At 52.0% G+C, this 26,997-nt stretch overlaps 13 protein-coding genes across 13 annotated transcripts; 6 read left to right on the top strand and 7 right to left on the bottom strand.

The window, feature by feature from the left end:
* Positions 1-11: 11 nt before the first annotated feature.
* P170DRAFT_437421 (DUF3431 domain-containing protein) lies at positions 12-1,343 on the bottom strand. Its single transcript, XM_024849362.1, has 4 exons — positions 1,183-1,343; positions 981-1,122; positions 338-919; positions 12-281 (listed from the first exon to the last, which is right to left on the bottom strand). Exons 1-4 carry the CDS (start codon positions 1,307-1,309, stop codon positions 158-160), a joined length of 975 nt encoding a protein of 324 aa, XP_024702916.1. The 5' UTR covers positions 1,310-1,343; the 3' UTR covers positions 12-157.
* Positions 1,344-2,868: 1,525 nt separating this feature from the next.
* On the bottom strand, positions 2,869-4,990 carry P170DRAFT_409820 (uncharacterized protein). Its single transcript, XM_024846813.1, has 9 exons — positions 4,670-4,990; positions 4,594-4,613; positions 4,508-4,544; positions 4,430-4,456; positions 4,333-4,373; positions 3,937-4,285; positions 3,839-3,883; positions 3,685-3,789; positions 2,869-3,639 (listed from the first exon to the last, which is right to left on the bottom strand). Exons 1-9 carry the CDS (start codon positions 4,827-4,829, stop codon positions 3,323-3,325), a joined length of 1,101 nt encoding a protein of 366 aa, XP_024702915.1. The 5' UTR covers positions 4,830-4,990; the 3' UTR covers positions 2,869-3,322.
* An 872-nt stretch (positions 4,991-5,862) lies between these two features.
* P170DRAFT_385441 (SDR family oxidoreductase) lies at positions 5,863-7,534 on the top strand. The gene is made up of 4 exons (XM_024845728.1): positions 5,863-6,406; positions 6,460-6,599; positions 6,651-6,840; positions 6,906-7,534. The coding sequence occupies exons 1-4, from the start codon at positions 6,127-6,129 to the stop codon at positions 7,493-7,495; spliced, it is 1,200 nt and encodes a 399-aa protein (XP_024702914.1). The 5' UTR covers positions 5,863-6,126; the 3' UTR covers positions 7,496-7,534.
* A 65-nt stretch (positions 7,535-7,599) lies between these two features.
* On the bottom strand, positions 7,600-9,474 carry P170DRAFT_409814 (alpha/beta fold hydrolase). The gene is made up of 7 exons (XM_024846812.1): positions 9,319-9,474; positions 8,992-9,224; positions 8,882-8,931; positions 8,717-8,824; positions 8,546-8,658; positions 8,090-8,475; positions 7,600-8,040 (listed from the first exon to the last, which is right to left on the bottom strand). Exons 2-7 carry the CDS (start codon positions 9,089-9,091, stop codon positions 7,760-7,762), a joined length of 1,038 nt encoding a protein of 345 aa, XP_024702913.1. The 5' UTR covers positions 9,092-9,224; positions 9,319-9,474; the 3' UTR covers positions 7,600-7,759.
* A 386-nt stretch (positions 9,475-9,860) lies between these two features.
* Positions 9,861-10,773, bottom strand: P170DRAFT_476292 (uncharacterized protein; the record flags this gene model as incomplete). Its single annotated transcript, XM_024853334.1, has 3 exons — positions 9,861-10,064; positions 10,120-10,345; positions 10,397-10,773. 3 exons carry the CDS (start codon positions 10,771-10,773, stop codon positions 9,861-9,863), a joined length of 807 nt encoding a protein of 268 aa, XP_024702912.1.
* Positions 10,774-11,200: 427 nt separating this feature from the next.
* On the bottom strand, positions 11,201-13,307 carry P170DRAFT_456441 (uncharacterized protein; the record flags this gene model as incomplete). Its single annotated transcript, XM_024851620.1, has 6 exons — positions 12,941-13,307; positions 12,482-12,891; positions 11,744-12,437; positions 11,587-11,696; positions 11,410-11,509; positions 11,201-11,364 (listed from the first exon to the last, which is right to left on the bottom strand). Exons 1-6 carry the CDS (start codon positions 13,170-13,172, stop codon positions 11,201-11,203), a joined length of 1,710 nt encoding a protein of 569 aa, XP_024702911.1. The 5' UTR covers positions 13,173-13,307.
* Positions 13,308-14,260: 953 nt separating this feature from the next.
* P170DRAFT_465243 (ribosome biosynthesis protein RRB1) lies at positions 14,261-16,014 on the bottom strand. Its single transcript, XM_024852307.1, has 3 exons — positions 15,711-16,014; positions 14,400-15,657; positions 14,261-14,343 (listed from the first exon to the last, which is right to left on the bottom strand). The coding sequence occupies exons 1-3, from the start codon at positions 15,907-15,909 to the stop codon at positions 14,319-14,321; spliced, it is 1,482 nt and encodes a 493-aa protein (XP_024702910.1). The 5' UTR covers positions 15,910-16,014; the 3' UTR covers positions 14,261-14,318.
* Positions 16,015-16,514: 500 nt separating this feature from the next.
* P170DRAFT_437417 (Spg1/Tem1 GTP-binding protein) lies at positions 16,515-18,306 on the top strand. The gene is made up of 5 exons (XM_024849361.1): positions 16,515-16,602; positions 16,666-17,233; positions 17,283-17,575; positions 17,621-17,695; positions 17,741-18,306. Exons 2-5 carry the CDS (start codon positions 16,732-16,734, stop codon positions 17,837-17,839), a joined length of 969 nt encoding a protein of 322 aa, XP_024702909.1. The 5' UTR covers positions 16,515-16,602; positions 16,666-16,731; the 3' UTR covers positions 17,840-18,306.
* A 662-nt stretch (positions 18,307-18,968) lies between these two features.
* P170DRAFT_385426 (HAD-like protein) lies at positions 18,969-19,989 on the top strand. Its single transcript, XM_024845727.1, has 2 exons — positions 18,969-19,672; positions 19,731-19,989. Exons 1-2 carry the CDS (start codon positions 19,068-19,070, stop codon positions 19,858-19,860), a joined length of 735 nt encoding a protein of 244 aa, XP_024702908.1. The 5' UTR covers positions 18,969-19,067; the 3' UTR covers positions 19,861-19,989.
* Positions 19,990-20,566: 577 nt separating this feature from the next.
* On the top strand, positions 20,567-21,127 carry P170DRAFT_323011 (uncharacterized protein; the record flags this gene model as incomplete). The annotated part of the gene is made up of 2 exons (XM_024843327.1): positions 20,567-20,780; positions 20,874-21,127. Coding segments are annotated over 2 exons (468 nt in total), but the record flags the coding sequence as incomplete, so codon positions are not given.
* An 814-nt stretch (positions 21,128-21,941) lies between these two features.
* Positions 21,942-23,189, bottom strand: P170DRAFT_385422 (NAD(P)-binding protein). Its single transcript, XM_024845726.1, has 4 exons — positions 23,040-23,189; positions 22,754-22,980; positions 22,339-22,685; positions 21,942-22,270 (listed from the first exon to the last, which is right to left on the bottom strand). Exons 1-4 carry the CDS (start codon positions 23,139-23,141, stop codon positions 22,023-22,025), a joined length of 924 nt encoding a protein of 307 aa, XP_024702906.1. The 5' UTR covers positions 23,142-23,189; the 3' UTR covers positions 21,942-22,022.
* A 43-nt stretch (positions 23,190-23,232) lies between these two features.
* On the top strand, positions 23,233-25,832 carry P170DRAFT_456436 (MFS transporter; the record flags this gene model as incomplete). Its single annotated transcript, XM_024851619.1, has 5 exons — positions 23,233-23,287; positions 24,201-24,298; positions 24,414-24,815; positions 24,872-25,234; positions 25,317-25,832. The coding sequence occupies 5 exons, from the start codon at positions 23,233-23,235 to the stop codon at positions 25,692-25,694; spliced, it is 1,296 nt and encodes a 431-aa protein (XP_024702905.1). The 3' UTR covers positions 25,695-25,832.
* A 214-nt stretch (positions 25,833-26,046) lies between these two features.
* Positions 26,047-26,989, top strand: P170DRAFT_437414 (uncharacterized protein). The gene has a single exon (XM_024849360.1). It carries the CDS (start codon positions 26,171-26,173, stop codon positions 26,810-26,812), a length of 642 nt encoding a protein of 213 aa, XP_024702904.1. The 5' UTR covers positions 26,047-26,170; the 3' UTR covers positions 26,813-26,989.
* The last annotated feature ends 8 nt before the right edge of the window (positions 26,990-26,997 follow it).

Here is a 26,997-nt window from a genome sequence, read left to right as displayed (position 1 = left end):
CGATGAATCAAGTCGTATGCAAGTCGATTAGATAGATAAAACAGTTGCTATCTCGTAACCACTTTATATGCCCATCCCGTTCCCATGCCCATTGCCATGATATGATATTATACATCAACAAACATTAAAAAACCATCTATGAAGTCGTGACGATGGTCTATACCGTCAGTCCCGACTTGTGCTTGCCGGGCTGGACTCGCACTGCCTGCAGTGTCTCGCCCGATGCCAGCGGTCCACACCATCCGTACGTATCGCACCGGCATTGTTCGAAGCGGGGGCAGCTACACCAGTTAGTATCCACCAATTGTGTGGGTAGGAGTAAGGGTGGGAAACGTACTAGATATCCTCCATGCCAAAAACAAGATGCCACACCTTCTCAAACACCCACCCAACGCCAAAGCTATCCGTCAACTCCGTATCCGAAGCCCATTTCAACATGCGCTCGTAATCATGTCGCGGTCGCTGCAGGATACGCGCCCGACTGACGGCGAACTGCCCGCAGCAGACATTCCCAATGTGGTCGGGCACCTTCTCCTTGCCGACGTTGAACAGCGTCTGGTAGACCTGCGGGAAGAAGGCGCGGATGTCGTTCTTATCGATGTCGATCTGCGTGGGACTCCACGGATGCACGTTGGTCGGACAGCCGGGATCGTGCTCGCAGCGCAGGTTAACGTAGCCTTGCGCGTCGACCGCCTCGAGACGCAGATGGCGCAGGGCGGAGCTGGTGCGCGGCCCGAACAGGTCATTGTGCCACTGATCGCGGTTCGAGTGGATGAAGATCGTGTAGTCCGGTAGATGATCGTAATAGTCGACGACGAAGGAGAGGTAGGCGGCGGCTTCGCGACCGCGCGTGGTTCGGGGGACGAGGAGGTGCGGTTCGGGCGTAGCGTCGGTGGTGTAGACGAAGGGGGTGGTTCCGCTAGAGTGCGACGTTAGGATTATCGACACAAGAAATAAATCAAGAAGTCAGGGCGTCATACTAGTCCCTGCAGTAGTTCAGTAGCCAGTTCAAATCCTCCGACTGCGTGGCGGCCAGAACGAGGCCGACGCCGGTGGCATTGCTGTAGTTGGTGGTGATTTCGGAAAGTTGTCGCATGACCTCGCCATACACGGGTCCCGCGTCTGTAATTTTCATCAGTCTCTATCAGCAGTCGGTCCTGATCGCGTGGGAGTCGGACGTACCAGGCGAAGGCTCAAACGAGCGGCTCGTGTACATCATCAGCGACAGAATCGAGGTGAAGATCAAGGCGACACATCCCAGCCCAGCAGTCCGGCGGGCAGGCCAACGGAATACCCGCCGTTTCGACATGGTAACGACAGGAAGCGACCCTCAGTGGAGGGAGTGGGAGCTGCAAGAAAGAGAAGAGAGGGGGGATGGAGAAAAGGGGGAGGTCGACAGAAGACGAACGACAGGCGGAGGGGACAGGTGTTATGATAAGGATAGGGCCGATAATTGATGCATAGGAGAAAGGAAGAGAGAGAAGTCGAGGTCAAGTCAGCCCGCGTTATCGGCCATTTTGCCAGAGAGCACGAATGAATAATAAGAATGGAATATTCATCAGCCTCATTGGGAATGGGAGGGCAGGAAATGGAAAAAAGGGAACAGCAAAAAAAAAAAAAAAAAACCGGGCCAAGAGGTAAAGTGGAGCACGACAACGCCATGGCCTCGCGTAAGGGGCAAATGGCGGCACGATTTGCTGCCCTGCGGTTGGTCTGGATTCGTCCATGATGCGGCACCCGCCCACTGATCGCCCGAATCCGGCTTAGCGGGCAGGACCTCATTGGCCGGGAGAGGACGCTATCCCACGCTAATCCCAGCCCCCCTCGCCCTTAGTGCGACGGGCTAAGCCGCTCGGGGATTAGCGGCAGATAAATGGCCTTGAAAGATCTGGAGGTGCTCGATGCGTAAGATTAAAACGGGGAAAACCTGCCCTGCGCGGCGTTTCTTGGGCACGACGTCCGCGAGACTACGTAATCCTCCGCCGCCAGGTAACATCCCCGATGGAGTTATTGAATGGGAGGATTCAATGGAGGACGTCGTGGAAAAGGGGCAATCACTCACAACTTGCTGAGCCAAGAGCCTAGCCGTCACCAGCGAAGCATCGGTCGGTTGCCGACGCATGCGGTACTCGTACGCACCACGCAGGAGTAAGGGATGACCGTGAATAATATTAAGATCGGGATCCTGGACAGCTTACGCCCTACGCCGTAGGTCATGTCTGCTGTCAGGTCGTGCGTATGCTGGCTCGGCAGGAGATGGCCAGAATATGAGATCGTCCCGAATAAAGTTTGCAACCCTATCTATATATAGCACACCCGATGCGAGATTCAGAGAAGGTTCTGACTGTCATACTTGTGAATGCCATCGAAGAAAGATAATCTTCTATTCAGGCCATGTCTCGCCTTAAGAATTATATGCATTATGGCAGGTATAATCAATTGTGTATTGATGACATAATCGCGTTGGTCAGATCCGGCGGGGTGCATCCTCATGTTGAGTGCTTTAGTGCAGTTTCCCTACATCGATATTCTGCTAATACTTTGCTGTAAATCCTAATTGCAACTAGGATCATGGAGCTCTATGGGGTGGAGTAAGAATGGTATCGCGTAAGGCTCATTGAGATGCCCCTGTGGATATTGCGATATATATTATCCGCCTACGGGGAAAGGAGGACTTAAAACAATACCAGACTGTACGTCACTCTTGCAGTCTGGGCCGGATAAGTGGATATCCATATTTTGAACAAGATAAGGATATGAATCGGATTATCTATGATATATAATGCGTTTAATAATTTGTCTAGACCTATGGTGTCATCACATAAGTAGATCGTGCCATAATGCACTAAAAGGCCTTTGAAAGGAATCATCTAAAAGGGTAGATGAGTAAATGAGACGTGCAAGCTCGTTTCCTTAGGTGGCGTAGCTGTTTGAGCGATTCGCTAACAGTTAGCCATTTGATAAGAGACCATACCGATAGCCAAGGAAGTGCATCCGTCGCGGCGCATTGGACAAGAGCGTTAATCGATTGCTTGTGGATCAGGCGGGTGTCTAGCTTGGTCGCCATGCCGGCAAGATGCCAAACCCTGCTCGAAAAGCGTGACGGTGACGTTGACCAGTTGATACTCGATCCTGCGACCAGACATTGTCGACTGACTCCAACATGACGGCGGATAAAGAGCGGAAACGGGTCGGATAATGGTCCACCCTGACACCCCAATAAATTCGGACGTCAAATCGAATCGCTGTATCTAGGCTTCAGTATTCCGAAAAGGTGTATGAACTGAAACCAAGGGGTTGTCCAAATTGAAAACCCGGACCTTCACGCCCTTCGTGTGAAGTCACTGTACGTCTCCCTGACATAAGCGCCATTCCCATCTGTAACTTCCATGTGGATATCGGTCTTCAGCGTGATGCCATCCGGCTCTCGCTCGTTCAGCACGATCGCATCCTGACTACCCAGCCCCGTCGTCTCTTCTAAACGTCGGTGTCGACTGGTTTTGGGCAGTTTATTAGCGAGGTTGTGTCCGGGAGTGGGCGTGCCGCTGGCGTAGTTTTGAGCTTTGGAGGTACCGAAGACGCGCGGTGCGTAGGTTTTGATCAGGACGGAGAGGGATGGGGCCGAGCCGCAGAAAATTGCTGTCTCGTTAGAATTGTGGCAGGACAACGGATCTTGGAACATACCGACGTAGACCTCGATAGTGCACCAATTGAGCGAATCAGCTAGAGGATAGAATTGATCTTTATTGCCTTCCAGGTCGAGCACAAAATTGTAGCGAACACATGCAGCTGCATATCATTAGCGGTTGATGGAAGTCGAAAGCACAAGAGGCATTACCTGAAAGAGCTAGAATACCTATTGAAAACACACCAAAAATGGCAGCTTTCTTGCGCTATACAAGTGTCAGATAGGCAGTCTTATCCAGGGTCATGAACCTACCAGGGTGATGTGAAGCTGCCACAGCATCGGGATGGGCAAGAGCCAGATGAGGATATCCGTTACAATGTTCAAGATGCCGTTGACCTCATAAAAGTCCTGCTGTGGCCCGGGTGACATGCAATGCCCCGGCCTTTCACCCGTCACATCCCAAAACTTCGACGGCGGAGTACAGGAGACAATGGACCCCACAAAGCTTGCGAAGGATAATCCCACCACAATGAACATCACAAAAAACACCGACCATCTCATCCACCAACGCTGGTCAAGACGGAGGAAGAACCAAAGCAGAGACATTTTCACAAATCCCATGCCCACAGTGTAAAGAATACGAGTGGCCCAGACCGACTAGTTGTTGGTTAGAAGAGTTTATCAGCGGTGGACTGTCAACTTGCCTTGAACAAGGCCTCGTAGTCCTCCAGGTTGATATCAGAAACTAGATCTGTTGTCAGCTATAGAAGCTATGAATGATATAGGTTTTGGAGACCGTACGATGTTTTCCGATGCCATATTGAGTTCCTGTGGTCTGTTAACACGAGAAAAGGATAAAACACGGAATTCCGGACATACCAATCATAGTGGTAATTGTTAACCCAAAAGTGAGGAGCTGGATAGAATGAGCATAGCGATACATCAATCAACCACGCAAAACTGACAGTTCCCACTACCATCAACACTGCCGGCTAATTAGCAGTGATACACTTGCTGCACGTTCGCCACGCTAGGTCTTACCGTCATCTGTCCCCATTGCACGCAACATGAAGATGCGGACCCATAAGCGCAGAGCTATCACAATCGAAATAAACGCCATGAAGCCAATGCCAACGCCGTAGACGGCAGCCTTCCGGGTAGGAAGGTCGTCTCCCCGGGAAAGCAAAAGGCGCGGATGCATGATGACATGCGTGGCGGCAGGCGAAAATCGATGGAGGACAAAGAGAAAATACGGAGTAGAAGACAGATAAGATGGGAGGCTCCCCCCTAAGTAAGCACTATGTCGCTTGGTGGACGACTTGGATAAATTTGAAATAACCTTGCAGAAGGCTCGAATCGCCGTCTCATCCCTGTCGAGCCCAGCCGCAGGATTCCAAGGTGCGCCAGGAATTGAATTCCATCAAGGTATCTAGCCGAGTCAGATCCGTGGACTCCGCACCGAAGAAGCAAAAAGCGGTTTAAACTACCGCCAATGGCATGATGTCTCGCACGTTGGGGGCTAAGAGCGTAGATGCAGCAAATTAGCCAGATCGTGCTGGAGACGATGCAGGCATATTCCGTCTAGTTTTGGCCACCCCGCTCGCTCGAGACTTGCCCTTGATAGCGAGGATCAGCAGAGTCCTGACCAGCGCATGCTCCGTCCATAACCATCGCGACCAACGTCGGCAGTGGTGATATTGTGCTCGATCGGCGGGTTGATCTACCTGAAATCCATGGAAATGAAGACGCCGCGACGGATTCCGCTAGACCGCATCGGGATAGCTGGGCGAGTCAGGTGTGCGCTAGCCCGATTGGGCTCGTCCGTCGTTCTTTTGCTCTTTTGTTCTTCTTCGCTTCTCTTTGTCTCTTCTTCATCTCATCGACTGCTGGGGAATATGCCTCAACTCATCAAACCCAGGTTGGTCAATCGCATCATGGCACACATCCAGACCAACCCAGCTCGCCCCTGGCCCGTCAATGAGGGGATTCTCGTTAGACTTTCACAGTGGAACAGTCCTTGGGGGCCGAATTGATCCCTACCACTTAGCGGAGGGCTCGACCCCACGGCTCCGATAGATCGTGCCTAGCGTCCTGCTCCCCCGGCGCTGAGACGCCCGGCTCGTCGGATCAGTTCCTATTCCTCCACCATGACAGGGATTAAACGGACGACATGCCTGCTTCGGACTGGTCAGGACAACTGACTCTCGTCTTTACTGTCTGCAGACTCGATACGACCTTGAATGATTCAGTTGGATGGCTAGTCTGGTCTAGCTCGTGGACAGACAAGCGAGACGTTAATTGAAACTGCCCGCTCGCATTCCATCGGCAGTGCAACATTGGCCAATGGTACGACTGAGGGGCTGTCATGGAGGGGTGGATATCTGTCATGCCTCTGCATATAAATATGGCCCCGCCGTTTTGTGGAGGGTGCGTGACAGTTCGCTGAACCCTTGCTGGATGATTAGCAGACAATCTCAACCACACAGCACTCCCTCGCCATGTCTGATTCGAAAAACGTCGCGCTCGTCTTCGGTGCCAGCGGTATCTCCGGATGGGCCGTAACCAAGAATGTTCTCTCATATCCCACGCCCACCACATTTTCGCGCGTGATCGGGTTGACGAATCGCCCAAAGACCGTCGAGGAGAGCGGCCTTCCGCAAGACCCCCGATTGGAGTTGCACTCTGGAATCAACCTGCAGGCAGACCTGGACAGCGTGCTCACGCAGCTGCAAGAGAAGGTCCCGAATTTGGATGAGGTCACACATGTTTACTATTTGGGTGAGCAGACAGAGTACAAGCAACCGGATGATTTGGCGATACTGACCATTCAGCCTACTCCAATGCCACCGCATACAGCGAAAACGTGATGGATATCCGCAACATCAACGTTGCCATGACTTATAACGCCGTTCACGCCGTGGACCGCCTCTGCAAGAACATGAAGTTTTTCGTTTTGCAGACTGGTACCAATGTACGCTTCCTGTTAGTTTAGGTGACAACGGCTCCAATCTAACTGCTGCAGAACTATGGCGTTGCCGTCTTCCGCTTCCAGGACAAGATCGAAATCAACCCGCCCTTGAAGGAGGATAACCCCCGCATCCCTTCGCCGTGGGGTGATGAGATCTTTTACTATGCACAGGTGGACTTGATCAAGGAGGCCAATGAGGGCAAAACCTGGAAATGGTGTGAAGTCCGCCCGGACCAGATTGTTGGTAAGTAAGAAAACAAAACTCGGGTGTTTTCCCAGTCGGCCTCCGGCTAATGAGTCTCGTGCTAGGACACGTTCCTAGTCCCACGAGCATGACTTACGTGGAACCCATGGCCCTCTTTCTGTCCCTGTACCGATATGTCAACGGCCCGGGCGCCACCGTCACCTTCTTCGGCACGGAAAAGAACTTCCGACACACCTACACAGCTTCGTCTCAGGATATTATCGCTCGATCGGAAATTTACCTCTCGATCGAAAAGCCCGACGAGGCTCACGGAGAAGGCTTCAACACCGCCGATACGGCGACCCCGGGCCCGTGGAGTGTCAAGTGGCCGAAGATCTGTGAATTCTTCGGACTCCAGGGTGGTGGTCCGGGTGACAAGCCTTGGAACGACGCCGACAAGTGGTGGTACGACCACCAGGACGACTACGAAAAGATGTGCAAGGAGTATGGCCTGCGGAAACGAGAGATCCCCGAGGCCACCTGGATCTTCATGAGAGCTGGATTTACCATGCTGGAGCGGAATCGCGAATTGAGTCTGGATAAGATCCGCAGCTTAGGATTCACGGAAGAGTACCCGGTCGGACACGGATATTTCCGCGTGTTTGACCATCTTGTCAGCGAGAATATCGTTCCGCCGAAGGAGAAACTGCAATAAGTCATTTGCTCGACAGAATATCTTCAGACCAGATCGAACAATTTAATATCAATTTGAATTTGGCCCAAACGAACGTCGGTAGCATGACATGGTACAGAAGATCGCTCAATTCCAAAGCTTCAATAAAGCTTTTGTCTTGCATCAATATCAGTTTAACTTGCAGTCTACATGTGAGGCATCTGCTGTCACCAGCTAATTTATGCATAGGGCTATTAAACCACCCTTGCGTCGCCCTGCATTAATAGCGCCGCCAAGACGCTCGTCTTACGAATCCCCAGCCACCAATCCCTGCTGGCGCATCCACTCGGTCAAGATCTCGTTCACCTCGGCCGGCTTCTGCCACGGGACCCAGTGTCCCGCCGTGACTTCCTTCATCGTCAGGTTGGGCACCGTCTTCTCCATCATGCTCACCATCTGGTCGGAGACGACGGCATCGGCCGACGCGCGCACAAAGAGAGTCGGACACTTGAGCACCACGGCAGCCGGAGTATCTCTGAAGCACTCCTCGTCGTCGAAGTTCGCCCGGCGAGTCCGGTAGTAGTTGCCTGTCGCTGCAATTAGTTCGTCCTTGTCATAAGGAATAGGGAGACTTACAAGGTCCCCGCAACCCATTCCGAGAGTACACCTCAACATAATAGTCCAGCTCCTCGGGAGCCAGCAAAGGTGTATGCTCCAACTGGGTCGCCAACTCCAGATCCACGCCCCTGTTGACATTGATGCCGTATTTCCCGTCCGCGGTCTTACCGCCGTACAACGTGTTCAAGAAAGCGCGGATGCCCGCCTTATCCTTGGCAAAGGACTCGATGATGCCCTCCTCGCTACCAAATTGCATCTGGTAGCCGAGCGACGGGAACATTTTCAGCATGTCCTCGGTCTCGATCCATTTCGGAGACGGCGCGATGTACGGAATCGCAAAGGTGAACAGATGAGTGACGAAAATGGGGTGCCAGAGAGCGACACGGTAAGCGATCACAGCGCCCCTGTGCTACCTCGTTAGGAAAACATTGCACATGTACAGCGAGAGAAAGCAGAGCGGGAGAGGGGACCCACCAGTCGTGGCCACCGACAACGAGGCTCTCGCTGCCGAGCTGCTTCGCCAGCTCGACGAAGTCGTCCGCCTGCGACTTGTAGGTGTACGGCGCAAGCGAGTCGGTCGGGGCGTCCTATTTGAATTAGCTCGGAAGACAACGGATGGCATGCCCAGCAGCGGCATAAACATACCGTCCTTCCATATCCCACACAATCAGGACAAATGACCCGGAACCCGAACTTTAGGAACAGCGGAATCACACTCTTCCAGGTAACAGCGAGATCCGGGAAACCGTGAATCTGCAAACCATCAGACCACGCGACACAAAGGGTCCGTCAGAGATAGAATGAACAAACCAGCAAAACCGTCCGAGTAAATCCCCCCTCCGGCTCAGCCAGCAGATATCCTAAACCAACATTAACACCACCACCAAACACAACCCAACCCAACACCCATCAAATCATACCATAAGTCTTCCCATTAATAACGGCCTCACGACGCTGCACCCTCTCATCCTGCACGATATTAATCTTCTCCACAGCCTGGGGGCCCGTAGCAGTGAACATCTTGAATCGTAGTAAGTTCCCTAAAGCCGTCAAACAAAGGTCAAGCAGATAAAACCGAACTCAAGACCAGCGCAAGAACAGGTGATGATACGATCGCAGCAGCGGCGCAGGCTGGAGATAATAATCTCTCTCTCTGTCCTTGTTGGTTAGTTGTGGGTCTCTGCAGAAACAACACTGAACAAGAGTGGACCCCACTAGCTAGAATGGAGCAAAGTGGACGAAGATACCTCGGCGCGTTGCAACTTGCGAGCGGGCTCGAATTCTTATTTATAATCATGCCGGGCGAAAAATGTCGCAGTCCAGTCGTACAATCAAATCCACTGACTTTTCTGGACTGGGCTTGGTTTGTTTGCTGGGCTTGGTTTGATCATGGCGTACGGAGACATGGTTCAGGTCAGGGTCTGACGATTTGATCGGAGGGCGTTTTTAAGGCTGTGGCTTTGGGTTTAGTGTGGTGCCTGAGGCAGGAACTACTCACCGATGGTTTTGATTTCTTTTTCTACGGGTCATATGTAAGTAATATGCATGTAGAAGTTTGGCTATTGCCTCATGGCGTGGAAATGATCAGAAATTGAATATTGGTACATAGTTATGTGATCTGACAAAGAAACAGAACAAAGACATCCAAAAGAAATACTCCCTTCAAGCCCAAAAAACGCCCCCAAAAAAAAGAAAGAAAAAAGAAAAATCACCCAAAAAGAAATATACAATCTAGACATGCCAAACCAGAGCACGATAAACCCAAGATGGCATGAAATACCAGCCCAGATCAAGCCGGACTCAACCGATCAAATGCAGCCTGAGAAGTATTCCCCAGCGGCTCAGCAAGAAAGACCCGCGCCATCGTCCTGATGAAAGTAGGGCTCCCTTCACGATACAACTGCTCGATGGTTTTGCGCACAGTGAGCGTCTTTCCGTCAAAGTACGCTTCAATCACGCGCGCATGCGAGTCTTCCATCACGATGAGCAGAACCTAGATAGACGTGGATTAGCTCCTGCTTTTGCGGGTGGGAACGGGCGGATCTTACCGGCACGATCATGTGGTTGTTGAACCGTGGATCATGCATTTGCATAAGCATGAGGTTGATGGCCATGAGGACCTCGTTGGAAGATACTCGGTCGTTCTGTACTCGTTGGTTGTTGGACATGATGCATTTGATGTGTGGTCTGGAGGAGTGCTGATGGTATGTGATCCAGTAAGGGCCGAATCTTCCCTGTTGATGGGGAAGTTGGCTGAAGCGCTCGTCTGTAGCTCTGTGGCAGTGTTAGCACGAAGAAGGCAAAGAGGGATAGGAAAGCAGTTACTCAAGCGTTGTCCATGGGTACTGGCCGTGTGAGAGGGCTTGCGGGATGATCGCATCCAGAGCGGCCTTGACATGATCGCACATAGCCTCTGTCCTGATAGGCTCTGGCAGATTGGGGAAATCAGTGTCGTATTCACACGCAATAAACTCCGGGGTGAGCGCTTGCAGGAGTGGGCAGGCGGAGGGCAAGGGTGCGAAGAACCTGGGCTTGAGGGAATTTCCGCCGTCTAGAGATAGATACGAGATGTGGATTTGGAATTGCCCGAGTTCTCTGGTTTCGGCATAGGGGATGGGGAACCGCCACCGGGTACTTTCGATGCATCTTTGAAGGGTAAGAAGTGACTCTCGCAGCCTTGAGTGGTCCATCGTCTCTGGCATTTCGATGTTGTTCGTTTTCAGCGTAGAAGTTAGGTTGTAGATGGAATGGTCCACTGAGTAACTGATATCAAGGGTGATTGTGGTGGCAACGGATGGGTAGATTAGCGCTGAGGTAGGATTTGGGGAGGGAAGAAAAATGGAAAGAGAGGCAGATGGAGTGTGATGGACTATTAGTAGTCAATAAGTTAGCGATGCCGATGAAAGAATCCATTGTTTGACGCATAAACGGCTATTGAATTCGCTGTTTGCCTGGCTTCATGTCAGCAACCCTAGGAACTCTTTGTTAGGATAACTTGCCTTAGTGCTCAATGCCAGCATTTTTCAGTGACTTCATCGACCATGCATTAATGACATATACAGTATATGAGACCCAAAGTTTTCAAGTAAATAATCTTATATATGCTGGCTTCCATAAAAGATCTATCCTTCAATCACGTCTATTCTCCCATGTATCCAAATTTCGTAGCTCGCCCCATTGTTCTTCCAGGTCGCGAACGACCCATGCCGTCCGCCACCCAACGACCTTCTCTGCTCGGGTGAGAAAATCCACAGAACCCCGCTGCTCGACAGGATTACGAAGGCAATATCCATCTAAACAGGTGAGTGAATGAAGAAAAGGGGAGACGAAGGGCGTACATCGAACTAGTAGATGGCAAGCCATGAAGTATGCATTCTCAACTGTTTCATTGGACATGGATAGACCTATCACTTGAATGATGTGGGATGCGATTGTGCTCTGGTCCATGTTAATGGGAGATCAAACGGGCAGTTCGTAAAAGCCAATAATACAGAGGGACAGGTGTAGTGACAAACCTCTTCAATCCGACGCTGCCGTGCGATGCCAAAATTGCTCACAGTTCCCCAGTGACGATCTGCGGAGGCGAGGAGAATACAACAGGTGTGATAGTATTGCAGCCCGACCACTGTATCATTAGCTTGAATCTATTGTCCAGTGACAGGTACTACCAACCTGCCGAAGGTGACATCATCCATAGCTCGGGGAACGGCCGATTCTCTGCTGTATTCGCATCCTTGTACTGCAACGGCTGCCAGCTGATCGGCCTCGTGCGGTACCAATGTTCGACGCTCTCAGACAAGCGATGCCACTCGCCCTCATCGACAAGACTTCCCGGTCCGCGGGAATAGAGTTGGATAATGCGCGCGCACAGGAAAATAATCACGTTAGCGTAAGCTGCATCATCCCGGCGTTGAAAGACGGCAGAGCGCTCATAATTGCCCAAGTCGAGTTGAATGGGTTGAAACTGAACAATAGACGCGTAGATCGCCTGACGCAGAAACTGCCAACTGACAGCCTCGGCAAGCCCACCGGATGAGGCGGACTTTGTCATCGTGTTAAGGAGTCGGTTGGATCCAAGGAAATGGCAATTCTCGTCGTTCTCTCGTTCGAGTTCCTCGTAAATACGGAGAATGACCACTGTGATGAGCAGGTTATCATCGTACGTCTCTTCTGGCTGGGCCAGAGCATCGATCAGGAGTTCGAGACATTGACCATGATACTCTGATGCTTCCCAGTCACTTGCGTCGTTCATGATCGCATCGAGACGCGCCGAGAGAGATAAGACGGCTTTGAGGACCATGGGGAACTGAAGAGCTCGGCGCGGGACTTCGGTAGTGAAATGGGATCGGAGGTCGCATATATCAGCCTGCAACGGTTAGCCTGCGACGATACACGGGTGTTGGGTCATACCCATGGTGCTATCTTGTGTATGAACAGTCGAAGCAAAAAAGCTTCGCGGGAGTTCATAGACACCGAACTCGTTGACCGCGGCGTGGACGGGCTCATTGGCGATGTTGCACTAGTCCATGCACTTGTTGATGGCAACGGGGAGATCATGCTGGCGACACCGTTGGGCGAAATGGCAGATGCTGTCGCGCGATGCTCATCCGGCAAGGATGCCGTGGAGGGAACTGGAGGATCAGCGACGCCATTTTCGCCAGGTGAGCTCATCATCGGTGGAGGCTGAAACTGAGGCTGTACTGGAAATACGGTGACAGGCTCCGGAGCATTCTCACGAGAGGAATGCTCATCATCCACTGATTCGGGAGCATCGCTCGTTCCGTCTGTTGATTCTTCCGCTGATTCATGAACGAATGTTACTGCAATCGTCAGCGAGCCCGTCGTGCTCAGAATAGACAGGATTCTCACATGATTGGGGAACCTTCACCCATGTCTGCGCCGAATCCCAGTCCAGCTCGAACCTTGACGCAGTGCCCTGGCTCTTCTGATAGACATGACGAACAGTCTTGAAACGGAAGGGCGGATCAAGTCGGCAGATCCTCCCTAGCCGTGTGCATCCATTGCATGACGAAGCTCCGGGTCGGATAGTACAACGAATATGACGAAGGCGACAACGCTCACATCCCCGTCCGATTCTCATGGCAGTTTGCGAGGCAAATGACGCAGAGCGTTTTGCGCGGCGGGAGAATTATGAATGGCACGCAACGGCATGGGTATAGAGGGGTTCGATTGGTAGGAACTTGGACAAAGATACCAAAAATGAGATACAAGAAGGAGGGAGGGATGGGCGAGGGGAAGAAGGGAAAAGAACGCGAGAAAGAGGACTGGAAGTATGGGGAAATTGGAGATGGAGCCTTCCCCGCAGTATGGGGCTGACTCAGCGCCGCTTGGCCGTCGGTGATTGGCCGCCTGCATCTGAGCCCTTACAGCCATCTCGTGCCGACGCTTCTGGATGATGTCGATGAAGTGTATCCAGGTAGGAGGAGGATCTGCAGGTTTGGATCAATCAAGTACTTTTTTTGTCGCGATTGGATTGGTGTTGGTGCATGAATTCATCACTGGAAGCATATCCGCGGCTATCTCGGCGGCGATTGAATGTCAATTGCCGACGAGATCGGCGTCACCAGGGCTCTAGATCCTGGTTCATTAACCAATTGGCTGCGGGGGGATTCAGCCACGCTTGTTACCAGTTTCTGCGATGAAGTCATGCGGGGTGATCTTATCGGAATTGCGGTCTTCAAGATCGCCCTCATTTATGCCGGGATTTCCGAAATATATACTCCAGTGTGTCGTGGGTATGCCCCAAGTGTTTCTAGTTCAAGACAATGAACGACCAGGTAAACAACGATTTCCGCTAGTTATTAAACATGAGAAGACTAAGAGACCTCAGAATAATAGACCGGAAAAAAATTATTTAATTACCTTCCCAGTGTTTTTGTAATGAATATTGGATGACCCAAGTCCCGAGTGTTATGGCGAAGCTTCTAACCTGATATATCAACTGGAATATGACATATTTTCAGTGATTGGCTTCTTTCCTTGGTTTCTTTTTCACTCGGTATCTGTCTGTTGGGCCAGCAGGGGCTGATGGGTATACGTGACTACCGGGAACGAGGCTCGGATGTTCTTGACCGAATCAAATATACAAGTTGCATGAGAAAGGCGGCTGATGGGGGTTCGCTAGATAGGGAGTGACATCGAACTTTAGACTCTAGATGCATATTCGTTCTAATATCGAGATCGTTTAATCTTATCATTATGTTCATTCAAAAAAGTTGCTTTTAATCTAAACGCTAATGGTCTTGAAGATACTGCAGATATCGTTAGCATGTCGCATTCGAAAGAAAAGGGGAAAGGAAAAACATACCCAAATCCAGATCCACCCGTTGCCATGACTGTACCAGGCATCTGGGCTTGCCAGTGCACCTCCTTGACCGACTCGGTGTAGTGCACGAACAGCAATTGCGGCGGCACCTCCGACATACCAGCCTCGCGGCTCTCTTCCTCGTCCAGCTCGACAGCCAGATCCCAGAGGGTGACCGTGTTGTCGGCGGATCCCACGGCAACGACACTGTCGTCCGTCGGGTGCCACTCGATACTCGTGACGGGCTCGCGGTGGAAGTCGAAGGCGGCCACGGGAGACGCCGTGGTCTGGGTGGACGGGGCGGAAGGCTTCCAGTGTCTCAGATCCCACACCGCCCATTGTCCGTCGTCGGCACCGGTGGCCAGCAGATGGAAGGTCTGGTTCGACCAGGTCATCACGTTGACGTCGGTGTTGGACACCTGGACGTCCACCGCGGGCTTGCGGGACTTGGATCGCACGTCCCAAACCTTGACGCTGCCGTCACTGCTGGCGGAAGCGAACACATTCCGCTCGTTGGGCGACCACTGCAGCTCTTCAATGGAGGAGGTGTGGCCGGTGAATGGCCGGGTATCCGTCACCCAGCCGCCTCCTTCGGTGCGCGTCGTCGCGTAGATCAATCCATCGTTGTCACCCGTCAACAGTTTACCCAGAGGCTGCAGCGGAGACCAGTCCAGGGCGTAACCTTCCGACTTGTGCATGCGAAGGGTCGAGAGCGGCTTGGAGGCCGACGGGGGTATCACGGTGCCAGGGACGTCGAAGCTGGCCAGATGTTGGGTGACGTCGTGGATCACGACCTGCGAGTTCTCCAGCATGGTGGCGGTGAGGGTCTGCGGCGGCTTGTTGTAGTCGCCCGACTGGGACGGAGTCTGGTGCGCCCGGATGCGGTTCGTCGTGGAGCCGAGGGGAATACTCTTGGACTCGAGGATGGGCTCGCCCACGTCGTCGTCGTCATCGTCACTCTCGGAATCCGTCTCGTTCTCCTTCTCCATCTTGCTCAGCCCACTCATCTTCAGCACCATCAGTTCGTTCTCCTTCGCCCGACCGCCGTCGGCCTGGGTACCGGCGACCGCGTAGACCGTACCCGGGTACGTCTTTCGGTTATCGCCCAAGGAATCGCGCACGATATCGAACGACAGACAGGGCCAGGGGGTGCTGAGGGTGTGTAGCATATCGTAGGTCGAGGGATCGGGCGAGAGGACCTCTCCGGGGGCCAGCTTCGTTCTTCCGGGGATAAATGTCTGTTGGTCTACCTCCATCGCCTCTGAAACGGGGTCGCATCAGCATCCCGTCGGGACAACCCAGTAACGGACCTACCCTTTTGTTCCTCCTCCAGCTCAGCATCGGGGCGTCCATCAACACCGGCCTCCAGAATCTCATCCTCGCTCTCGAATTCATCCTCAAACTCGTCCTCGAACTCCCCCACTTCGTCGGGAGGGGCCTGAGTAACGGGGCGGTCGCCAGCCTTCAGAGCGGCGGATTGCTCGTCGGAGACGTCGGCCGATCGTTTCGACATGATGGAGATATGTGGTCGAAGAGAAAGTGAAGTTCCCAGGGCTGTCGACGAACCAGTCGTGCGGCAGAAAAGACAGGCCGAGAGAGAAGAAAAGAACTGATTAGGGTTCCGCCGCTTTTTTTTTTTTCCCTTTTTTCTTTTTTCTTTTTTTTTTCCTGCCATTTTTTCCCGAGGAACGGGGCATTTCGGCGCTAAACCTATCGGGGGGTCGGGGCGATCGGCAGCCACCAATCACGACGGGGTGTGGCTGTGTTGACCTCAGGCACCTGCGAAAGTCTCCTGTTCTTCCTCAAAGGGGCTCTTTTGCTCTGTTTGTCTCCTTCTTCTCCCGTCGCATCTTTACGCCGGATTCTCCTCTTATTCGCTCTGCTGCGTGTCTGTACCGGCTGGAGGTGGACTCGATTCGACTCGTCTGCCCTTGAAGTGGCTTTGCCTGCCCCTCCGTTTTGTCTCCCTTGGCGCCTGTCGTCACATGTCACATCCTTTTTTCCCTGAGGTGCATACAAACAATCTTCCTGCTGCCCCCCAACCCCGTCTCGGCGGCTAGACGGCTGTGCTTGATCCCCCCTCCGGGTTTTCTGCAGACAACGCTAACACCCAAGACCCTAGTTTCCTGTCATTCTTCACTTTCCTTAATTGTTGATGAGCTCTGGTGAGCCGTCGCGCTGAATTCCAAATCCTGCATTTCGGTTGGTTCGGCCTCCCCCCCGCTCCACCGTACCACCGGGAGCTGACCATGTTTACAATCTCCATTAGGTCCCGATCGAACCTTCATTCCCTCCCTCCTTTTGGACGTTTCTTCGAAATTCGACTGCCGTCAAGATGGATCCGACGCATATTCCTCCCGTCGGCCCTGCGGAGGGCACGGAGCTGCCCCACGAGAATCAGCCTGCCTTCGAAATGCCCACCCACGCCACCGACCTGGTGGCTCCGGACGAGATGGTCAGCCCGGCGGCATATAACAACAACGGTTACAGCAGCGACTCTCGCGCCAACTATTCCTCTCATACCTACGAATTCAACTCGCCCACTCGGGACGTGCAGTCAGTAGATGGTGATCAGCCTCGTCCGGCCCTGTCGCCCACGTTGACCCATCAGCCGCTAGCCCCGTCGTCGTCACGACCCAGCTCGGGATTGTCCCATAACCATGACCGACCGGGTAACTCGCAGCTCACCCAGGAGGTGGGCGGGAAGCAGTCGCAGCAGTCGAAGAACAGCGTGGTGATCAAGGTCGGAATGGTGGGCGATGCGCAGATCGGAAAGACGAGTTTGATGGTGAAATACGTGGAGGGAAGCTGGGATGAGGACTATATTCAAACGCTGGGTATGTACGGACGTGGGACTTATCCTGTGCAGAGGTGCTGACTGATCAGGCGTCAACTTCATGGAGAAGACGATTTCCATCCGCAATACGGAGATCACCTTTTCGATCTGGGATCTTGGTGGTCAGCGCGAATTCGTCAACATGCTGCCGCTGGTGTGCAACGACGCCGTGGCGATCCTGTTCATGTTCGATCTCACCCGCAAGAGCACGCTGAATTCGATTAAAGAGTGGTATCGTCAGGGCCGGGGGTTCAACAAGACGGCCATTCCGTTCCTAATCGGCACCAAGTACGATCATTTCGTCAACTTCCCGCGCGAGGACCAAGAGGAGATCTCTATCCAGGTAGGTGGATCGAGCCGGGTGGCGATCGGTGCTAATTCGGTGTAGGCGAGGCGATTCGCCCGGGCCATGAAAGCTAGCTTGATCTTCAGCAGTACCAGCCACTCGATCAACGTGCAAAAGGTTGGTGGTCCTCCCGATGCCTACAGGGCTATACTGACGGCGTAGATCTTCAAAATCGTCCTCGCGAAAGCCTTCGACCTGAAGTGCACAATCCCCGAGATCGAGAACGTCGGCGAGCCGCTGCTGCTGTACAAGAATGTCTAATCACGATGACAACGGAGGAGTGGATAACGATTATGTACATTGGGACGAAGTCATGTTGACGATCGATCGAACTTCTCTCCCTCGAGCCGAGTTGGAGACGGTGATCAATCATGCAGAAAGTGGTCACAGATGGGGTGCTTCCGTGCATTCTCTCTTTTTGTCTTTCCTTCTTCCTTTCTTTAGCATTGGGATGCGTCCAGGGTTTTTCCTCTTTCTTTTCTTGTTATTATTCTCTTCTACCTTTCTCCTTCGCCTTCCATCTTCACCTACCATTCTTTCCGTTCAATTCCCCACCTGTTTTCTAATCTCTTTGCCCGATCGCCCATCTGTTGTGTCTTACTGTGGACGGGAGACTCAAATGATGGCGTGCTAGAAGTCTGTCTAATACTGTTTCCTCTGTGAAAATTAGGTTACATTGTCATGAGCAATGTGATATGTTCATTTACTTGAATCAAGTTATTTTGGAGTGTATCCTTGGGACTCAGTTAATGGGGTCGAACTGTTACACCACGATTGATCTGTAGGTTCTTATATAAATCGGCCTCCGTCCTATCTTCTGGGGTAAACTATTCTTTTCCAAGAAATTCGATAATCTAATGCCTCCGGAATCCGTCATTCTCATGTCAATGCCAAGCCATTCCTCTCAACCAAGTTCAATTCGCTGTTCCGTCCTTCCTGTCCGTGACTCATTTTCATGCTCCAAGCCTTGGAAACTACCACGGTTTGTCTCCGCGCTAAGGCTTTAGGCAAATTGCCAGAACCAAGGTCTACGTCATTGGATAGTCTCCCCGATGGTTGATAGGGTCTCTTGTCTATCTCCCGGGTTTCTCCAGTAGCATCATATAGGAGTCTGTCTTTGTTGGTAATCAATACCATATGTTTAGGCTAACCAGGCACTAGATTGCATCCTTGCAGGAATATCATACTAGAATATGACCTGTGAGTCACTTTTAACTGCTTTGAGCTTCCAATGATATCGTGTTAAACACATTTGCCTACTGCTGGCTTATCAATCAATCCAGATACTAGTTTGTAGTCCGAGTATACATACCCCGCATCTTGACCCCATTCCGAGATGGGAAGGGATGACATAAAGTAGATCAAAAGTATTGATAAAGCCATAAATCCCCCTCACTTCCATCCACCAACTCCTATCTACTCCCCATCGCAAGCACCTATCCAAACGAATCCCAAAATCTCACCAGATCTACCCACCAGGAAACACAAAATGCCCAAGCACATCGTCTTCGACGTCGTCGGCACCCTAATCACCTACCCATCCCTCATCTCAACCCTGACCAACCGCCTGGGCCCCCAACTCCTCGCCCAAAACATAACCCCCAGCCACCTGATCGCAACATGGTTCGAAGTCGCCGAGCGCGAATACGCATACCTCAGCATCAGCAACGCCTACCTCCCCTTCGACACCTGCTTCGAGAACCTCTTCTACCGCACCCTCTTCATCGCAGGGATCCGGGATCCGAAGGCGTTCGCGTCGCGAGAGGATCTCGATGCCGTGTTGCAGGCGTATAAGAGTCTGACGGCGCGTGAGGGCGCGGCGGAATGTGTCAGATTGCTTACAGAGGCAGGGTTTACGGTCTGGGGACTCACGGCGGGGAGTAAGGTTAGGGTGAGTGGGTATTTGGATGCTGGGGAGGTGGGCATTCCCGAGGGGAGGTTGTTGAGTTGTGACGAGGGGGGTGTGGGGAAGCCGGATTTGAGGGCTTATCGGCCGTTGTGGGAGAGGTTGACGACGGATGAACGAGGAGAGGACGAAGGGGTGTGGTTTGCAGCCGCGCATGCGTGGGATGTTTCGGCTGCGAGGAGGGTTGGGTGAGTTTTTCCTTTTTCCTGTTCTCGCTGATTGAGGATGGTGCTAATTGTGTTCTAGGTTCAAGGCGGCGTATTGTACGGCGTTGGAGGGAGAGCCCATTCCTGAGTTGTTTGGCGAGATGGATGTGGTTGGGGAGTCGCTGGTGGAGATGGCGAAGGGTATTATTACGGCACAGGGAGGTAGATGAGCTGGTGGATATAGGACCTGAACTTCAACCCAGGCACAAAGATGTGTCCCCTGATGGATCAGGCCAACTCCATATCCAGGGTTGAATAGCGACAAAAAGCTTAAACTATGACGACAGACATACGGATTGTGAAGAAAATTCATCAAATTGTGATCTCATTATTGCACGTTCCTGGTCATGAGAACCCCAGAATGACTCCTTCCTGACTACGACCTCTGGAGATCTCCCTGAAGAACTAGAATCCATCATCTATCATTTCACAACGCACGATAACATATTCGATATTGTTGAATAACAAACAGAAACGATGGACGAGAGACGATTCTACACCCCTGACGACGAGTTCGTATATCCAGAGCTTACGATTCCGCGACCTCCTAGCACGATGTCCACCGCGGACCCCATTCCCGTGGAATACCGGCAATCGCTATACCCCGATCTCCCTGACCTTGAGTCACGGTCCTCCTCATGCATCTCCGTCCCCTCGACCCCCTACGCCGAGTCCGTCAAGAACGAGAGCTTCGTCAACGAGCCAGACCATAGCCAGGAGATCGCAGATCCCAGTACTTCCGACGAACAACAGGCCCTGCACTTCCAGGCTACCTACCGATTTCTCAAGCAAATGACCCTGAGTGCCTCCCACATCGACTACGACACGACCATCCTAGAAGACATCCCCAGAGAGCATGGGTACCAATATGCAGGACAGCTAGCCCTCGACCTATTGGAAGACCCAAACGTAGACAAAAGCCAGATACATATCCACTACAACTCGTACACGCAGTGCTTCGAACTCAGAAAGCTGACGCCAATTCTGGCGTCCACTGAAACGTGGTTCAGGCGACAATTTGACCGATTTATTTGCAATGGGGTGTGGACGACAGCCGAACGTAACAATGTTGACTTGTCTGTTGGGCGGTGTGAGTATTCCTTCCATTTCTCATCCTTACTTTCCATATTCAGTTTGTTTAGAGCTTGGAAATGATACTAGACAATGACTGACAATTTCACAGGGACCGACGGATTCGCAGCGCCTTACAACCAATCCGCCAAAGAGCCAGCTTTGCAAATTATCCCGCGCCAGGGAGCAATGCCCACCGTGGTCTTCGAAGCAGGCTGGAAAAAGAGCTTCGAACAGATGAACCGGGACGTGGATCTATGGTTCCACGGAAGCGCTGGGCACGTGCGAGTAGTGATTTTGATCAAATGGGCCATTGAGAGCAATGGGGTCAATGGCAGAATGGAGGTGTATAGGGCAGACAGTCCACTGGTGCAAGTTGAGGTATGTGTTCTATATCCCTGCAGCAGGGAAAGCAGTTGAAGGTGGCTAACTGCCCAGAATCTGTTTCCACCACCGCTCTCAAACGAACGACATAATGTTATTTGCCTGACGAGGGGCGAGCTTTTCGGTGAGGCTCTCGCGCCAGGAAGAAATCCGTCGGAGCTGCTTCCCTTCTACTTGATTGAGTTTAGAGATATTGCGAAAGAGGCCGCAAAGGAGGCTGGGTCGGAATAGAGTTGGATCAAGACTGAACTGATAGATTTATTTGCTTGGTTACGGAAGAGAGGAGTTTGCTGGGATTTAGATTGGACATGTATACCCCTCTAAGGCAATGTACGAGGTCACATTACACAAAGATAAAAGACCTTTTCTTTTTTCATTTACTCTACATCCGCTTCTGACTACCTAGGTAATACCTAGCACCCAAAATATCAAGAATTGCGACAATCCACTTTTCAATAGACCAATGGCAGCGCGTCGCTGGACGTGTGGAAACACACTATAAGATTCTAGAAACTCCAGAAAGCCTAGGGATCCTGGTCTTACTAGAACTCGACTGGAGGCTATTCACAATGGATCTCCCACGGACCAGTCAGAACCCTCCCTGACCTGGGCGTCGTAAGAATCGCGAAAATCCACCCTCGAGGGGCCAATGGGAGGATGTGCTGGGGACGCGTCGGGGTGCTTTTGGATCGGATCGAGTGAATAGATGGCTGGTGGCGTTGAGGAAGGGGTGTACAGATCTCTATGGCTGGGGAAGGCTACGGAGAACCTGGGCCTAGACCTGAATCTGGTACGTGCAGGACATTAAACTGACATATCACATCCCAGATGAGCTTCTAAAGCAGACCTGTACAATAATCCAGAACGACAGCATAAATCATTTCCCCCGCCATGACTCAATAACCTCCGACACAGTCGTCAACTTCAGGTCCGGAAAGTGCTTATTCAAAGGATCGTCCGTCGGCACCAACGCCACATTCATCCCCGCAAGATGATGGATCCCCGCGAGCGCCTTCTCCCACTGCTCCGTGGACAGCCCATAGTCTGCCTCCGGGAACTCAGGGAACGAGATCTTCCCGTCCGCCAGATTCTCCATACTCTCGTAGATAACGCGGAATTTCTCGCCTATCCCCATTAGCACACTCTCCACATCCAACAACCCAACCAATGTAAGAAGAATCCAATGCACTCACCTCGAACCCTCTCCGCTGCCTCGACAATCTGCAAAAACGTAAGTTCCTCGCCCACAATCGTCGTCAGCTTATTCCACCTCGGCAGATCCATCATCCGCGCCACGAATCGGCCCAGATCCTGACTCGTGATGAAATTCCCCTTCGACGTCCCGTCGCCCGGAATCACGGCCCATTTGCCCGCCACGGAGACAGAGTTCGTCCACGGCTTGAGATGCGTCTTCCAGTGCGGCATGCCGTAGTAGTCGAGGAAGAAGCCGTTGACGACCCGGGTGTATTCGAGGTCTGTTTTGGCGAGGGCGTCCAGGGCGTCGTACTGCCATTTTGCGGCGGGGACGGTGGATATGTGTCTGTTTGGTTGTTAGGTTGGGGGTCTTGAGTTCTTGGGGAGAGAGAGGAGAGGAGGGAGGGGACGTACTGCTCGTTGAAGTAGATGTCAAAGGAAGAGACTACGAAGCGGCGGGTGGGTGTTGAGCTGGCGCATGCGGAGATGAGCTTGTGCTGGACTGCGCTGGATTCTTCGGATAGCATGCTGATGGCGCAGATCACGGTGTCGATGTTGGCGGATTCCAGCGCGGCGGAGGTGGATGGGACATCGTCGTAGTTTACGGCGAGGTACGTGATGTCTGCGGTGTTTGGGCGAGGCTGCGTATAGTATCAGTACAGCTATAGGACTGGTGTGTACCTAGTGGTGGAGTGCCTACGGTGCGTGTGAGTACTATCACACTGTGTTTGGTTGCAGTTAAGGCGTCGACGATGGCTTGGCCGACACTTCCTGTGCCTCCTGCCACAGCGATGATGGCCATTTTGCGCTGAGTACTAGGATCTGGTGTTATGTAGATTGAGATTCAGACAGAGGCAGGATGATAACACCTCGTCTCCAGACAATGGGCGATGATGGAGTGCTGCCTGAGTTGCCCAAATAGGCAAGCGTCGCCGCAGACCCACCCTCGTGATTTCCACCAATGAGACAGCAGAGTTACATAAGCAATCTCGATTCGATCTCACCTTCCTAATCGGGACATCCACAACTCGCCTGCTTCATCTGGACATCTTGAAAATTTCCCTGGATTCTCACCGATAAATGGATGCTCCGGCTCACATTAAAACTGACTATACTAGGGGAACTGAGACATGCTGCCATGACCAGCCATTGAAAATCTCGGGTTCTGGGGACGTGGGCAATAGCTTGTTTATATCAAGCTATCCAACCCACTTTCCTACCGGGGCAGTCGAGAGATGACAGCTAGGGCTGAGACTGGAACCGAAGGCCCTTTTGTGCTTTGATCTCTTAATAGCAAAGGACAAGACGGAAGATGGAAAATCTCAGGAAAATCGGTGAAGCAACATTGGCAAAGAAAACAAGATGTTTATAGCCATCGTTAAGCTATGTCAAGTGCCGAAATTTACAGACGAGAACCTACCGATGGGTTTCTAGGCATCAGTGATCAGACAATCATCGGCTGTGTCCACTCATGAGCTGTCCTTCTGCACCATTGTGGGACTATAAGCACCTCGCCCCGAAATTGTAGGGACACTATTTTCAGGGGAAGGATCCCTCCCAGTGATGCGAGACAAAGGGGTCTTCAAATAATCTTCGCGATGCCGTGACCATTTCTTCTGACAGGCTGGTGTCCTTGCTCGAAAACTGTGGTTTTATTCTTGCGATTGTATACCGGACCTTCTGACGAACTTCTACAACATGGATCCAGAAGCGCGACCTGTTGGAAAGAGAAAACCTGGAATGACAGCCAAATTTGACGTCGCCGAACCGCCAATAGATGATGAATCCGAGGAAATCTCGCAGTCTCGACTGTTTATCGCACGCCCAACGTGGACTGTCGCGCCGCACAATCCCAATGGAGGCCACCAAAATTGGAACAAGCCACGGTCGAACATATGGAAAACTCTCGCAACCTTCTGGAGTTTCTTTGTGATGGGAGCTAATGACTCCTCGTCTGGTGTGAGTGCATATTGCTGTTATCTGTATTCACGTCTGCTAATTGTGAAACCATAGCCATTGCTTCCCTCTGTAGGTCTGCTGTTTCATCTGCAGTTGCCATCCTAACGGTCTACAGCTCCAAAGCTACTACGGTCTGTCCTACATTGTTGTCTCGCTTATTTTCCTCTCGCCACTAGGCGGGTATATCATTGCAGGTGTGATAGACGGCAAGATATACACCGTAATGGGCCGCCGGGGAGTGGCGTTGATCTGCCCGTTGTGTCGCATTCTCGCCTATGTCATCAACTCGTTTCATCCGCCATACCACGCTCTTGTCGTGGCTTTCATTTTCGCTGGAATCGCCAACGGCCTTTCCGACTCTGCTTGGAATGCTTGGGCTGGTAGCCTGGATAACGCCAGCCAGGTGTTGGGCATCCTTCATGCCTTCTTCGGCTTAGGGGCCGTATTTGGCCCTCTCATCATCGGTTCGCTAGTTGCACACTCGGGATATCCTTGGTATTACTTTTATTATGTGATGGTATGCTGCAAGTAGTTCACGGACTCGGCCCAGGTACTAACTAGATGTGATGTTAGAGTGCATTCGCGGCTGTCGAGCTGATCACCTCTCTTGCCGCTTTCTGGGATATGAGAGGCGAGCTGTCCCAATATGTGGCCCCCGGACAAACAGGAAAGAGCCAGAACAGTGGTGGTACAAGAAAGGCTATGTTTCAGCGCCCATATGCTAGGATTACTTGGCTCTGTTCGTTTTTCTTTCTTGCCTACGTCGGTATCGAACTAGCTCTCGGAGGATGGGTCACGACTTTCATGCAGGAAGTCCGAGATGCTGCCGACTACGCAAGCAGCATGGCGTCGACTGGGTTCTGGTTGGGTTTATCAGTCGGACGACTCGTGCTTGGATTCGTGACTCCTCTTATCGGCGAGAAGGTCGCGATCATCGTATGTTCATTTTTCGTCTTCTGCTTTCTCCTGTGCAGCCTCGTCATTGCATGACAGCCTTCATGCTAACCGGGTACCCAAGATCTACATCGCCCTACAAATGGTCTTCTCTATCGTCGTTCACGTGGTCCCGAACTTCTACGTTGCCGCGGTCAGCGTGGCAATGCAGGGATTCTTCCTCGGCCCTCTCTTTCCCGCCGTGGTTTATGCTTGCGTGAAGTTATTGCCCGAAGACTTGCATGTCACGGTTGTCGGAATCACCACGGGGTTTGCCAGTCTTGGTTCTGCTCTGTTGCCCTTCTTGGTCGGTGCCATTGCGGATACTGAGGGCATCAAGTTCCTTCAGCCATTCATATTGGGTCTGTCTGGTGCGATTATGATTCTGTGGGGATGTCTCCCGAAGATTCCGAGGACGTTGAAATCGTCGAAGCGAAAGTCGGTTCGTTTTGAGGGGTACTAACTGAGATTGTTGTATAATATTGCAGATAGATTTCTTTCCTTTGCCCAGGGCTTGTTGTTTTAGAGGATTTGTTCACAGCACCGATAGATTTGATATTGTTTTAATTTTAGCGGCCTTTTTTGCAGCAGGTGTTTCCACTGCCATTTCCGAATACTCGCCAGAGCCTCTAACATCTTATTTTCATTCTACATTTGAAATCTGCCTATATTCTTGCTTGCTGACACGATGCTATGGTTGACTCATACAATCCCTGTTATTTGTCGCACTAGGCTTCCTTCGGGAAGGCTCGCACGCCTATACGCAATACGACATATTAGAATTCCGAAGGAATGGACATATATAGATCCCGATTCCGACGTCGTCGCTGTCGATAAACCGGCAACATCATATTACCAGATTACCAGCAGAAGGAATCATTAAATCAAAACAAAACTTGAACACCATAAGCACACCCGCCTGATCACCCACCATCCAACATGATCTCTCCGTCACCATCTCTCGCTTCTCAATGCCGCCTCGACCCCATCAACCTCACCGACCCCGATCAATTCCACGAACTCCACCGCCAACGCCTCCTCTGCGGCTGGGACCACTCCCCCTCGACCCTCGAACAATGGTCCCTCAAGCAATCTGAAGGCCTCAAGAACTTCTTCTGGATCACCATCCCCTCCCCCAACCCCAACCAAAACCCTACCACCTCAATAATCCGCGCCGGGCACATCTCCCTCGACGCCTACAGCGACCCGCCAGACCCCGAACTCTCGCGAGAGGATAAATCAATCCTCGCCGTGCAGACCTTCTTCGTCCTCCCTGAGTACCAGTCTCTGAGGCTGGGTTCGCGCGCAATGGACCTGATCGAGGAAATTGCTGCGAGTGAGCCGAAGTGTCGGGTGATTGCGTTGACGGCGCTGAGTAAGCGGTATATGTATGAGGAGGGGCTGCAGGGGAGGGGCCTTTGGGAGAGGATTGGGATGGAGATGCCCAGGGGGAGTATTCAGGAGTGGTATGAGAAGAGAGGGTATGTGGGGTGGAAGGAGGAGGAGAGGTATGAGGAGAGTTTGAAGGATGGGGGGACGGTGTGGTTGTGGGAGGTTTTTATGCGGAAGGTGTTGCGGTGATGTTTTCTTGTATTAGTAGTACTGGAGGTTTAGGTGGGGTCGAGACATATGTCAAGGGATGAGGTTATGTATGGAGTAGTGGGGGTGGAGGTGTATGTAGAAAAGGATCTAGAATAGAAAGAGAAATTATCTGGAAATTGGTTCATAGTGAGAGGGAATACATACTCCGGAGTAAACCAGAAAAA

The sequence above is a fragment of the Aspergillus steynii genome, assembly GCF_002849105.1.
Source record: "Aspergillus steynii IBT 23096 chromosome Unknown P170scaffold_5, whole genome shotgun sequence".
In the NCBI taxonomy this organism is placed as follows: Eukaryota; Fungi; Ascomycota; class Eurotiomycetes; order Eurotiales; family Aspergillaceae; genus Aspergillus; species Aspergillus steynii.
The sequence above is the reverse complement of the archived record's forward strand: the minus strand, read 5'-3'. Positions and strand labels throughout refer to the sequence as shown.

Coding starts and splice junctions, on each gene's coding strand:
- P170DRAFT_385422 (XM_024845726.1), bottom strand. CDS start 23,141: ATGGCCATCATCGCTGTGGCAGGAGGCACAGGAAGTGTCGGCCAAGCC. Junction 22,981..23,039: donor TGATAGTACTCACACGCACC/GTAGGCACTCCA, acceptor TACTATACGCAG/CCTCGCCCAAACACCGCAGA. Junction 22,271..22,338: donor GGCAGCGGAGAGGGTTCGAG/GTGAGTGCATTG, acceptor TAATGGGGATAG/GCGAGAAATTCCGCGTTATC.
- P170DRAFT_385426 (XM_024845727.1), top strand. CDS start 19,068: ATGCCCAAGCACATCGTCTTCGACGTCGTCGGCACCCTAATCACCTAC. Junction 19,673..19,730: donor TCGGCTGCGAGGAGGGTTGG/GTGAGTTTTTCC, acceptor ATTGTGTTCTAG/GTTCAAGGCGGCGTATTGTA.
- P170DRAFT_385441 (XM_024845728.1), top strand. CDS start 6,127: ATGTCTGATTCGAAAAACGTCGCGCTCGTCTTCGGTGCCAGCGGTATC. Junction 6,600..6,650: donor TTTTGCAGACTGGTACCAAT/GTACGCTTCCTG, acceptor TAACTGCTGCAG/AACTATGGCGTTGCCGTCTT. Junction 6,841..6,905: donor CCGCCCGGACCAGATTGTTG/GTAAGTAAGAAA, acceptor GTCTCGTGCTAG/GACACGTTCCTAGTCCCACG.
- P170DRAFT_437414 (XM_024849360.1), top strand. CDS start 26,171: ATGATCTCTCCGTCACCATCTCTCGCTTCTCAATGCCGCCTCGACCCC.
- P170DRAFT_409820 (XM_024846813.1), bottom strand. CDS start 4,829: ATGCATCCGCGCCTTTTGCTTTCCCGGGGAGACGACCTTCCTACCCGG. Junction 3,884..3,936: donor GCTTCACATCACCCTGGTAG/GTTCATGACCCT, acceptor AGCGCAAGAAAG/CTGCCATTTTTGGTGTGTTT. Junction 3,640..3,684: donor CACTATCGAGGTCTACGTCG/GTATGTTCCAAG, acceptor CTAACGAGACAG/CAATTTTCTGCGGCTCGGCC.
- P170DRAFT_465243 (XM_024852307.1), bottom strand. CDS start 15,909: ATGTCGAAACGATCGGCCGACGTCTCCGACGAGCAATCCGCCGCTCTG. Junction 15,658..15,710: donor GCTGGAGGAGGAACAAAAGG/GTAGGTCCGTTA, acceptor ACCCCGTTTCAG/AGGCGATGGAGGTAGACCAA. Junction 14,344..14,399: donor ACGGGTGGATCTGGATTTGG/GTATGTTTTTCC, acceptor CGATATCTGCAG/TATCTTCAAGACCATTAGCG.
- P170DRAFT_437421 (XM_024849362.1), bottom strand. CDS start 1,309: ATGTCGAAACGGCGGGTATTCCGTTGGCCTGCCCGCCGGACTGCTGGG. Junction 1,123..1,182: donor CTCGTTTGAGCCTTCGCCTG/GTACGTCCGACT, acceptor TGAAAATTACAG/ACGCGGGACCCGTGTATGGC. Junction 282..337: donor TTTGGCATGGAGGATATCTA/GTACGTTTCCCA, acceptor TAACTGGTGTAG/CTGCCCCCGCTTCGAACAAT.
- P170DRAFT_409814 (XM_024846812.1), bottom strand. CDS start 9,091: ATGTTCACTGCTACGGGCCCCCAGGCTGTGGAGAAGATTAATATCGTG. Junction 8,825..8,881: donor TTACTCGGACGGTTTTGCTG/GTTTGTTCATTC, acceptor GATGGTTTGCAG/ATTCACGGTTTCCCGGATCT. Junction 8,659..8,716: donor GTGTGGGATATGGAAGGACG/GTATGTTTATGC, acceptor TAATTCAAATAG/GACGCCCCGACCGACTCGCT.
- P170DRAFT_437417 (XM_024849361.1), top strand. CDS start 16,732: ATGGATCCGACGCATATTCCTCCCGTCGGCCCTGCGGAGGGCACGGAG. Junction 17,234..17,282: donor GGACTATATTCAAACGCTGG/GTATGTACGGAC, acceptor CTGACTGATCAG/GCGTCAACTTCATGGAGAAG. Junction 17,696..17,740: donor ACTCGATCAACGTGCAAAAG/GTTGGTGGTCCT, acceptor CTGACGGCGTAG/ATCTTCAAAATCGTCCTCGC.